General features: G+C 36.3%; 1 protein-coding gene across 3 annotated transcripts in view; it reads left to right on the forward strand.

Moving 5' to 3' along the window:
- Atf2 (activating transcription factor 2) overlaps positions 1–12,556 on the forward strand; it is an 81,186-nt gene that overhangs the window by 51,834 nt on the left and 16,796 nt on the right. For 2 of the 3 annotated variants that reach the window (XM_038337073.2, XM_038337072.2), the window contains 3 exons: positions 683–861; positions 1,468–1,582; positions 4,309–4,395. In XM_038337073.2, the coding sequence (XP_038193001.1) occupies positions 683–861; positions 1,468–1,582; positions 4,309–4,395 (381 nt within the window). The remainder of the gene's footprint in view (positions 1–682; positions 862–1,467; positions 1,583–4,308; positions 4,396–12,556) is intronic. The other variant, XM_038337074.2, reaches the window with a different exon arrangement.

The raw sequence follows: 12,556 nt of genomic DNA on the forward strand, positions 1-12,556 counted from the left end.
ATTCATAATACCAGTATTACTTGGTCTTTTGATACTAGAAAAAAATTGAAATTAGAAAACATTTCTATTAATTTAAAATGTCTTAAAGCTTTTTTTGTTTTGTTTTGTTTTGTTTCTCAAGGCAGGGTTTCTCTGTTGTCCTGGCTATCCTGGAATTCACTATGTAGATCAGGCTGGTCTTGAACTCTGATATCTGCATGCCTCTGCCTCTCAAGTGTTGGGACTAAAGACTTGTGCCACCACTGCCTGACATCTTAAAATATTTCTAAAGACCAAATTTGTTTAAATCATAATACTACCTTTCTGGATCAGTTTCTTGATAGGGCAATCCCTTCTAGGTTTTGTTTTCTCATTACTGACAGTGGATTGGGTTTGTATTTCTTACTGAAATTCTTGCAGAATCATTGCTAAGTAGTCCAGCCTAATTTATTTTAAATTGGTAGGAAGACACATTGAACCAAAAAAAAATGCAGATTTGTTTTTTAAATTTTGAGAATTGCATTTGAACTTTACAGCTGCATCTAAGATACTTTTAATTAACTTCAGATATTAATTTATTTGGAGGGTCATTAAGTATTATCTAGTGGTTAATTTCAGAAATGTGTTACATTCTGTTCACTGAGGTACATGAATTAACTTGCATTTTTAAATACCACCCTTTATTTATCTTAAAATTAAATAGGAAGTACCATTGGCACAAACTGCACAGCCCACATCAGCTATCGCTCGTCCAGCATCATTACAGGTTCCCAGTGTGCTGCTCACAAGCTCTGACTCGAGTGTAATTGTTCAGCAAGCAGCACCTTCACCACCCTCGAGCACTGTAATCACCCAGGCGCCACCCTCTAGCAGGCCGATTGTGTAAGTGCTCCCAGCCGCTGGCCGTGCGCGAGTTGTGAGGGCTTGCTTACCGCGGTTTTCCTAGAGTGTGTGTATGTGTGTGTGCGCGTGCACGCGTGTGTACATGCGTGTGAGTAAGTGATCTGTCTTTCTTGGTTTTTGGAAATTTAGTATTCTTTTTAAAATAATATTATCTAACAAATTGGAAAATAAATATCTAAACCTTGGCTTAAAAATAGACTGTAAGTTTAAGATGGTCTTATTTTTATATATATAACAAAACATAAGTTATTTCATTACTAGACAATTGTCTCAGTTCTTAAAAGTAATTCCCAAGACTTTTCTGATGAGAATTTTTCCTTTTGCAAATTGGGAATTGATGATATTCCCCAGGTTTTTGTTTTTTGTTTTTTTTTTTTTTTGTTGGTGGTTTTTGTTTTTTGTTTTTTTTTTTTGTATTCCTACGTGGATTATGCATTTAAGATGCAATTAAAAAGAACTAAGTTTTGGAATTTGCCTTTTGGAGGTTAGAAGACATATTTTTAAGTAATAGGAGGAAAAAGACTGTTATTTTCCATAGGTGGTTGGTATAGATCTTTACATTTTCCCTTGTTTTGTTTTTCTTAGTCCTGTACCAGGCCCATTTCCTCTTCTATTACATCTTCCTAATGGACAAACCATGCCCGTTGCTATTCCTGCATCAATTACAAGTTCTAATGTGCATGTTCCAGCTGCAGTCCCAGTAAGTTGGAAAGTTAGACCATTTAAGTCTTTGTCTCAAAACTGGTCTTGGTAAAATAACCAGGAAATTTAATTGAACTGCTTGATTGGCTCACTAAATGGAATTTATCAAATGCTTATTAATGGGTAATATTTATTCATTGATACTTAGTCCTCGGCAAACATGATTGGATAGAAAACATTTTTCTGTACCTCCCCCCACAAGTTCTTTATGTTTTGGGGGTACTATTTCTTGATTCAGCTCCTTTCAGTTTGCCTAGATTTATGGAATTAAAATATTTCCAATTTTCTATTTTAAGATATTTGTATTGGAATGCTGTCAGATAGCTCTGGTGTTTTTAGTTCTAAAAGTTCTTCACAAAACCAACTTATCCTTTATGATTACATGAAGTTTACAGAATTCCTTTGATGGTCCATGCATGTTAAGGTCTAACCATTCATATCTAGGCCTGGTGACACATTAGTAATTCCAGCACTCGATCTGCAGGCATAGGAGGACCAAAAGTTCAAAGCTTGCCTCAACTCTGTGATAAATATGAGACCAGTCTGGGTCTCTTTGTTGTGAAAAAATCCAAAAGAAGTTTTATGAGGGACACATTAAATATATAAATTTTAGAAAATGTAGAAAGGATAATTAACTATTTTGAGTTGTTAATGAACACTTAAAAACACATTGGTGGAGATGTGTGTTTAAGAGCCTGTACTGCTCTTGCAGAGGACCTAAGTTCAGTTCCCAGTTTCCATTTTGAGTGGCTCACAACTGACTGTAACTCCAGTTCTAGAGGATCCAACAGCTTTGACCTCCATGGGCACCTGCACAGAGTGCACACACCCCACACACAGAGAGACACACATACACGTAATTGAAAAACTTAAATCTTTATAAAGCACAGTATTTGGAATGATGAAAAATTAGAGGTAGTATTTTTTCTATCCTCACATTTCGCAAAATAATTTTACTCATACTTTTCAAATTAGTCTTCAATGTTTCACATTTTCATTCTAAAAAGCACTGTTAGACATTTAGCAAAGCTGTTCAGAACATAACTCTTCTTTTTCTGTAAATTATTTATGATACAGCATGCCTTGGATTTCTCTTCATAATTTCCTGTAAAGAATACTTCACATCTTAATTGTTCATATAATTAAATAGTTCCCCCCGTCCCCGGGGCCAGTGAAGTAGCTCAGTGGATAGACATTTGCCACTGAGTTTAACAACTTGCGTTCCAGTCCCCAGGTCCCACATGGTGGAAGGAGAGAACCAACTCCAGCAAATTGTCCTCTGACCTCCATATGTGTGCCATGGCATGCTTGTGGGAACAACTATACAAAATAAATAAATGTAAAAACATTTTAAGTTTCATTCTGTTATTACATGGATAATAGTGTTGATTCATGTGGTATAATCCTTTACTATGTAGCTTTTTGAGATTATTTTTAAAAGCGTACTTTATAACAACATTCTAAAATTTATGGTTTGGATATGCTCCTTAGCAATATTAGTAGCATATTAAGTATTAACTTTATTTTAAAAATCTTTCTTCCTTCCTTTCTTATTTTGAAGCAGGATTTCACTATGTAGCACTGGCTTGTCTGGAACTCTGTAGACCAGCCAGGCCCTGAACTCACAAAGATCCACCTGCCTCTGCCACCTGAGTTCTGGGATTTTTTAAAAAGTGATCTAAATGTCCAAATTATCCTTTATTGAGGTAATCCAAAATATCTTGTCATCCTTAAATAGAACCTTGTTACTCAAATTGCATTATTTAAAAAACCTAGTGAGGACTTGGATATAAGGTTTGATTTCTCTATTTTGAGTATATTTTTGAAGCAGGAAATATTCTTGCATTGCATATGAGATAAAATGGTTATCCTTTTAAATGTGCCTTTATTGAAAACAGCTTGCAGTGAAAGAAGAGATCAATCCTATTCGTGTAACAACTGAAAAGTGGCAGACCCTGTTGAAGTGCTTTCTGAAAGTTTTCAAGGACCGCCTGCTTCTTGGTTATTACACAGTATATTAATATGTCAAAGCACATACAGTTTAGAACACTCATATATTTAGTAAATCAAAGTTGATGATGAAAGTTTTTTATTTCTTACTATCACCCTTTTGATATGAAAATTAGGATGTAAGAAATAACAGTGCAAATTTTTGCACCAGTCACTTTGAATATTATAAGTTTATAAGAAGAATTTGTCAAAGCCAGGTCAGCTGTCACAGGGCTGTGTCACTTAGGATGCTGAGACAAAAAGTATGCAAGTTCAAAGCTGACCTGAACTGCAGAGTGAGTTCAAAGCCATCCAAAACAACGTTAAGAAATTCTGTCTCAAAACACAAAAGTAAAATGATGGCTAGCGATTCAGCTTTATAATAGAGCACTCACCTCATATACACAAGGCCTTGGGTGCAGGCCTAGTGGAGTCGGTGAGAGAACCTGGAAATCAGTGTTTTAGAGAAATTGACAACTTTTAAAATTTTTATTTATTTTTTTCTATTTTATTTTACATTCCAACCACAGTTCTCCCTCCCACCAAATTGACAACTTTTGAAAGATAAATCAGGCTGTACAGTTCACCAGAGTTCATTGCAAACATATAATCAGCTACAGTTAAAGTTTATAATTTTCTAAATCCAAAGGTTACAGATTATAATTGTGTTCATTAAAAAATGTACATCTTGTTTTTAATGCTGAGTCAAAGTTATTTTTAATGTCTTTTACACAGCTTGTTCGGCCAGTCACCATGGTGCCTAGTGTTCCAGGAATTCCAGGCCCTTCATCCCCTCAGCCAGTGCAGTCAGAAGCAAAAATGGTAAGCAAGGGTTGTTTTCTGTTTTTATTTTTGTCTTGAACATTTATTAAGTCTCTCAGTCAGTCAGTCTCTGTCTCTCTCTCTCTCTCTGTGTCTCTCTCGCTCTGTTTCTCTGTCTGTCTCTCTGTCTCTCTCTCTCTCCCTCCTCCTCCTCCTCCTCCTCCTCCTCCTCCTCCTCCTCCTCCTTCTCCTTTCCCCGCTAAGGCCAGCATTTTATAGTCAAGGGCTGAATTACACTATGGAAGAACTAGACATTTTGGAAAAGGAAAGCTTCCCTTAGTGTAGTGATTGACTAATGACACTTTAATATAAAGGGCAAGCTGGGGCTAAAATTGCAGTTTCTGTCACTTGTCTGTCTGGTTTGGAGAATGACCTTAAACTCCTCCTGGTGGAAGCTCCGAGTAGTACAGCTCTGAAAGCAGTGCTGAACATTAACATTAACATAACCTCCGAATAGTATGCCAGTTAGAAAACATTTCATGGTTTAAAAGGAAAGCACTATTTTTTTCAACATTAAAAAAATCACATTATTTTAAAAGATGAGCTATAGATTAGGAATCAGGAGTTTTTAGTCCTTATGCTGTATTCTCCATTCTTTGGGTCTTTTCCCTCACATAGGCTAGGCAAGCACTCTGCACCTGAGCTACATTTTAACGCCCTATTTTTTGTTTTATTTTGCATTAGGGTCTCACTAGGTTGTCCAGGCTGGCTTTGACCTCGCTCTATTCCTATACAGACTTTGAACTTGGGATCATCTTGCCTTAACTTCCATAGTGCTAGGATTGACTTTCATTATCTGAAATTAGTTTTATTTTCTGTAAAGGAGTAAGCTTTCATTCCTGCAGTTTTTTTTTTTTTTTTGACTCAAGTCCTATAAACTGTCTTAACTTTCTTGACAGATCATGAAGTTTCTCACATTTATCAAAATCAGTGTATTAGACTCTCTATGGTTAATATGTTAATGATAACAATGATACTTTGTCCTAATATCAATTAGTAGAGCCTTGCAAATAGTAGATAAGTATTGCTAGATTCTTTCTTTATTTGCTTCCATTCTTTATTGGCACTGTCGTCATAAAAATTTGTGCGTCTAAGAATATAATTTGTTGAAAGACTTAGTGGTTTTTTTTTTTTTTACTACTGTCTATTAATCTGAAATTTGTACATGGTAACGTCTGTGTAAAGCTTGTATGTCACCTGGATAAAGGATGTTAGAGGTTCATAAATGACGTAGCTACTATTTGTGGTGAGAGGAACACGTGCTGCAGGAGAAAAGCTCTCAGTTTAGTCAACACTGTGAAAATACTGAACTGGGTCTTTATTTAATGACAGATTAAATGCAGTGTGGTAATGGGGAAAATGAGTTTAATTTGCCATGCTTGCAGAAAATAAAAGCGAGTAGAGTAGGAATGAGAGGAAAGGCCTGTTGTGCGTGTATCTGGACGGGCTTTCACATAGTGTAGCTTGTAGCTTACAAACTGACTCCCGGAACAGGCACTAAGGAAATTCATTTGACTATAAGAACCGTCATTCTAGCATCTGTTGAGGCTAACAGTGAATCTTTGATTGAAAACCTAAAAATATAAGGGGGAGTCAGAATGACTCACTTAATCCAGTTAAATTTTTATTAGAATTTTACTAATGCAAAATAGCCATATTTTCATGATTACTTATTTTAGTTAGAGTAAGTAAATATACCTTTCTTAATTTTGATTAAGTAAAAAACATAAATTACTTTTAAAATTTTCTGTGTGTAAGAGGATATGTGCACCTGTTCATATGTATGTAGAGGCCAGAGAAGGTGTCCTGTGACCCTTCACCTTTTTTTTTTTAATTTATTATGTGTAACTGTATGATTGCATGCCAGAAGAGGGCACTATAAGATGGTTGTGAGCCATCATGTGGGTGCTGGGAATTGAGCTCAGGACCTCCGGAAGAAGGTCCTGAAGCCAGTGCACTTCACCCCTCCAGCCCTCACTCCCCTCACTTCTTTAGAAAGGACCTCTCACTGGATCTGGAGTCAGCGTGTGAGTGGAGTGGCGAGCCAGCAAGCTCCTGGGATCCTCCGTCTCCACAGCCCCCAGCCCTGGAGTTATAGGCACATGCAAGCACTTTACCACTGAGCCATCCCCCTAGTGTCTTCCTCTACTACCCCACCTTAATCTTTTTTAATATTTATTTTGTTTTAAATTGTGTGTATGCATCTCTGTGTGTATTTGTGGATATGTACACATGAATGCAGTTGCCTATGGAGAAAAGGGGCACACAGATTTTTTTTTTAAAATATTTATTTATTTATTATGTATACAATATTCTGTCTGTGTGTATGCCTGCAGGCCAGAAGAGGGCACCAGACCCCATTACAGATGGTTGTGAGCCACCATGTGGTTGCTGGGAATTGAACTCAGGACCTTTGGAAGAGCAGGCAATGCTCTTAACCTCTGAGCCATCTCTCCAGCCCCAAGAGGCACCAGATTTACAGATGCTTGTGAGCTGCCTGATGTGGGTGCTGGGAATCAAATTTAGTTCTTTTAGGAATGCTCTTTACTGCTGAGCCATATCTCTATCCCCATTTTTTTTTAATGGTGGAAATTTTTTTATATGTGAATAATACATAAAAGTGAACAGGATATAATATACTGATCACCCAGCTTCATTTGTTAGTAATTAACTAACTAGTAGTTAGTAATTAACTAATTAGTAGTAAAACCTGTTAGTAATTCAGGTTTTAACTGTACTTAACCTTCATTTTAATGTAAATTTTATGTATATTGAAATAAGTCACTTTTAACAACAACGTTCTGGTAAATACATACATTTCATGTAATATATACTATTGTCATATAGACCAGACCATAAACATATGCCCAGAAAGTTTTGCTAACCCGTTATCTCTGTTTTGTGACTTGGCACCATAACTTTAGTTTAGTATATATAGACTCATACTCTGTTTTGTGTGCAACTCAGCATATGTCTCTGAGATTTACCCATGTTGTTAAATATATCATAACCTTCTTTATTGCGGAGTAGAATTTTATTGTGTGAGTGTACCAAAATTTTTTAGTCTATATTTCTCAGTGATAGACACTTAGCTTCCAACATTGATCTATTGTGAGTAAAACCACTATGTACATTTCGATGTTTTCTTGTCTTGTAGTGTCTCAACATTTATAGAGACAGAAATGCTCACCGAGGTCCCTGCCACTGAGCTCCACTCAGACACAGCCACCACGCGCATTCTTATGTGTCTCTCTGTGGGCGTGATTATTTGTATTTTCTTTTTTCTTTTCTTTTTTTTTTTTTTTCTTTTTGGTTTTTCAAGACAGGGTTTCCCTGTAGTTTCTAGAGCCTGTCCTGGAACTAGCTCTTGTATACCAGGCTGGCCTCGAACTCAGAGATCCGCCTGCCTCTGCCTCCCGAGTGCGGGGATTAAAGGCGTGCGCCACCAACGCCCAGCTATTTGTATTTTCTTGAACAAATACCTAAAGAACACAATTGTTGAGTCAGATACATATTTAACCTTTTTTCATGAGCCCAGGTTGGCCTCAAACTGTAATAAAGGATAGCCTTGAATGTCTTATCCTTCTGCTTCCACCACCTAAGTGCTAGAATTATGAGCAGGTGCATTTATGATGCCGGGAATCAAACTCAGAATTTTTTACATGTGAGACAAGCCTCTTACAACTGAGCTACATCCCATCTATTTTTAAAAGTTTTTCTCTTAATCTACACCTTGGTTTTTTGTTTTTGTTTTTTTTTAAGACAAGTTCTTACTTTATAACCCAGGCTGGCCTAAAACTCAAGTTGACTTAAATTTGAAGCAGTCTGTCTACCTCAGCCTCCCAAGTAAGCGCTGGGATTGCAGGTGTGAGTCGCTGCGCTCAGTTCACTTTACTTTCTTAAGGCTGTGTTTGTAGTCTTGTGCTAATTTTTTTCCTTTTTTTCTACGTTTTAGCTTCTTACAGGAGTAGCTTATGCCATTTATTGAAATTTTTTATTTTTTATTGTAGGCATTTATAGCTATACAATTTCCTTGTAGTCATCAGTTTTGATATACTACAATTTCATCATGATGAATCTTCTAATTTCCCCTATGTTTTCTTTGGCAGGTGGGTTATTTAGAAATGTATTATATAATTTTCATGTATTTGGGGATCTTTCCACTTAGTTTCTTTTTTGTTTCTATTTTAATCTTGTGAGAACTTGCCATCTCTGGGGATCGTCAAGCATTTGCTTTACAGCTATTTCTGACCGTTACTATTTATTTAACAAATATTTCATGTGTACTGAGACATTCACCAAGCAAAATGGTCAATATTGAGATTTTTCTTGGATACATTTCTAGTGATCACGAGACAGTCTAGAATTCTATCATCTGGAATGGAATTATTGATTTGTTTCTAACACCCAGAGCATTAGGATTGTATCCTACAGATGAGATATTTGGGTTTTTGTTATATCGATGTCATTCATGATGACTTTTGTGCACAAAAAATATAATTCAGGGACAGCTTTTAAAAAAATTTACACAGAAACACAATAAAAGTTTACATGTATTAAAGTTACAGATTTGATGTTTTGTTTTTGGTTGGTTGGGTTGTTTTTAAAGATTTATTTAATGTATAGTGTTCTGCCTGCATGTATGCTTGCAGGCCAGAAGAGGGCACCAGACCTCATTACAGATGGTTGTGAGCCACCATGTTGTTGCTGAGAATTGAACTCAGGACCTTTGAAAGAGCAAGCAGTGCTCTTAACCTCTGAGCTATCTCTTCAGCAAAGTTACAGATTTGAAAACAACTCTGAAAGTTCTCAAAGCAACTTTGAAGCACAGTTACATTAACTGCTGCTTTTTAAAGGTTTAAGATGTACTTGATTTAAACTATGTTGTATTCCTTCTGTAAACTCAGTACCTCTTTCCTCATATTTCTAAGAAACTTTCCTAAGTTTTCTAATAGCTGCTAATGTAGTAAGATATGATTTTTCTTAAATATCCTTGTATTACTTGAAAGTGTATTAGTTGTCTTGTTGCTTACATTAAAATCATATAGCTAAATCAGCCTGTAGATCTAAATGTTTTAATATGAAATTCAAGAATAGACAAAATGGTGGCACAGGTGTTTCAGCCCAGAACTGAGAGGCTAAATCAGAATTGTGAGCCTGGGGCTAACTGGGCAACTTAACAAAAGTCTGTCACCAAAAACAAACAAAAAACGAAAGAAAAGAAATCCAAGGATAACCTGGTCTTCAATATAAAAAATTTCTTTAGATATTTTTAGAACATAAAATACCAAATAAGTACAACTTACACATTTGAGATTGACTTTTCAATGACCAGAGGGGCCAGTGTGGTAAAGTGTTTGCTATCAAACCTGATGACCTGCATTTGATCCCTGGGAGTTACATGATAGGACAGAACCAACTTATACAAGTCGCTCTCTGACCTCCATACATCCATATGTACATACAAACACACTAAATAGGTAAATAAATAAATGTAATATAAATTTTTGAGGAATGGCATAAATTCAGCATCCAGTTTAGCAAGCTTCTGGGAGTTGAAAAGATTTAACAAACATAGTTTTATCATTCCATCTGAAGAGTTCCTATCCCAGTGTACAGGAATGATTTCCTGCACCAGAGGTAGAACTCCACGTCTGTGCTTTCCAAATGTCTGAGTTCTCACTCACATACCAAGATCTGTTATGTAATGCTTTAGGTAATTCTAGCTTTACCTGTCTGTAGCTCCCACTTGAATTTCCCTTTCACTGTGGTAGTTGGGATTTGCTTTGTTGTTTTGGTAGTGGTGCTGACTTTTGATTAACTGAACATTCTTTTTAAATGATTTATTTATTCATATTTTATGTGTACAAGTTTTTTTAATATTTATTTATTTATTTATTTATTTATTATGTATTGAACTCAGGACCTTTGGAAGAGCAGGCAATGCTCTTAACCGCTGAGCCATCTCTCCAGCCCCGTGTACAAGTTTTTTTGCCTGCATATATGTTTTAGGTCATGTATGTTTATGTACTACATGTGTGCAGTCCTCCAAAGAGGCCAGAAGAGGACATGGGATCCTCTGTAACTGGAGTTACAGACTGTTATGAGCCATTGTGTGGGTGCTGGGCACTGAGTTCTGTTCCTCTAGAAGAGCAGCCAGTGTTCTTAGCTGCTGAGCCATCTTTCCAGCCCTGTGTCTGAACATTTTAAAGCATTGTTTGAATTACGTATCTCTCAAAAGCTTATTTTACTACATTGATTTTAATCTGTCTGCATCTGAAGATGGTCACAGATGATCTAACTCCCTAATTTTAGGTACCCACTGCCTATAGGTAGATAATATATGTTTATGTCTACTGCAAATACACAATATAAATATTTTGTTTTTCTGCTAAAACTTGCAATTCAAGTGTTTAAAATATTTTAAGGAACTTTCAAGTTTTGGAGAAACTTAAAAAATGTGATACAGAAATAAATAGAAACTCACAAATATTCAAGTTATAATGTTACTTTTTAATACTATAGAAAATTCTTAGTCTTTGTAAATTTCTACAAAATTACACTAGTTCTCTTGAAATTTAGACGTAAGGGTTTTGTCATTAATCACATAAACCACAGACCATTTACTTATTTATTTATTTATTTATTTAGGTTCTTTTGAAACAGGGTTTGTCTGTGTAGCCCTGGCTATCCTGGAACTCGTTCTGTAGACCAGGTGTTCTCCAACTCACAAGAGATCTGCCTGCCTCTGCCTTCTGAGTGTTGGGATTAAAGGAGTGTGCCACCACTGCCCCGCTAGATATTTATTTTTTATATTGCTATTTTAATAATGTAACTTTTCTGAATGTTTATAATTAAAAAAAAAAACAACCACTCCTTGAGTAAGCTGTTAATCAACCTTGGAATTGTGTTTAAGTTTAGAAAAGTGAGTTCCTCCAGATTGACTTCTTTAAGACCTGTGTGACAAACCAAGAATATCTCTGTGCACAGTTGGTAGCCAGTGGCTTTCTGCAGGGGGTTTCTACTGAAAGCTGACAGAGGGCAACTTGGCAAATGTTCAGAAATCTACATTACCTTAGCTGGGCCCTCGTGGAACCTCATGTTCAGCAGAATTCTTCTGACCTGTCTCTGCATGCCGAGCTAATCAGCAAACACCTAATGAGCCCACACCAAAGAAACAGACCCTCTCCCAACCGACTTCATTTTCCTGTGCTCTCTAGGGGTGGAAAGACAAGACTTCATGAGGACTGATGATACTGCAAAGACCACAATAATGATAATTAACTTGCTGAATTTAGAAGATTATGCTGTTAATTAGTTGCAAAATAAAGATAAGTACTACCGCAGCAGATGGTAGGATAACACCCAGGAGAAGGAGGGTTATCACTCTGATGAGCTGCGGCACATGTGAAATATGGATCTGACTTGTTCATAAATTGCTCCTAGAGCACATTATCTTTTTCTTTGAACTATGATGGAGTAGTTTATTCCTACTAAATTCTGACAGATGTGATAAACATTTATTTTCAGGTGCTGCATAAACATAGAACATAAATAACAATTTTTAAGCAAATACCTCTGAATAATGAGTGTATCAGATGGTCAGCACAGCAAACTAGTCATCCTTTAACTGGTATAACCAAGAAGTTAAAATTTATACCATTAAAAATTAACTCTAAACACAAACACGTATGTTTGCTTCTTCGAAATACATTTTATTCTTTCAAACAGTGGATACCTTTACCTTAAAATTAAAGCTATGCCCTGGCTTTGTTGTACTTATTGGAGATTATAGACCCTGTAAATCTTTTTTTTTTTTTTTTCCCCCGAGACAGGGTTTCCCTGTAGTTTCTAGAGCCTGTCCTGGAACTAGCTCTTGTAGACCAGGCTGGCCTCGAACTCAGAGATCCGCCTGCCTCTGCCTCCCAAGTGCTGGGATTAAAGGCGTGCGCCACCACCGCCCGGCGACCCTGTAAATCTTATTTAAAGTCTTCAACCTTTATTTTTCTAGATACTCAGTTTTTATTTACTTAACATTAAGCTTCTCTTTTGAGAGGAATACTGCTCTTATTTTGGACTTAACAGATATATGATAGAACTGGGCTAAAGCTTTTATTTTTGCAAAGCTATTGTTTAAAAGACTGAATTACTAGTCAACAAA

Source organism: Arvicola amphibius, chromosome 7, assembly GCF_903992535.2.
Source record: "Arvicola amphibius chromosome 7, mArvAmp1.2, whole genome shotgun sequence".
NCBI classification, from domain to species: domain Eukaryota; kingdom Metazoa; phylum Chordata; class Mammalia; order Rodentia; family Cricetidae; genus Arvicola; species Arvicola amphibius.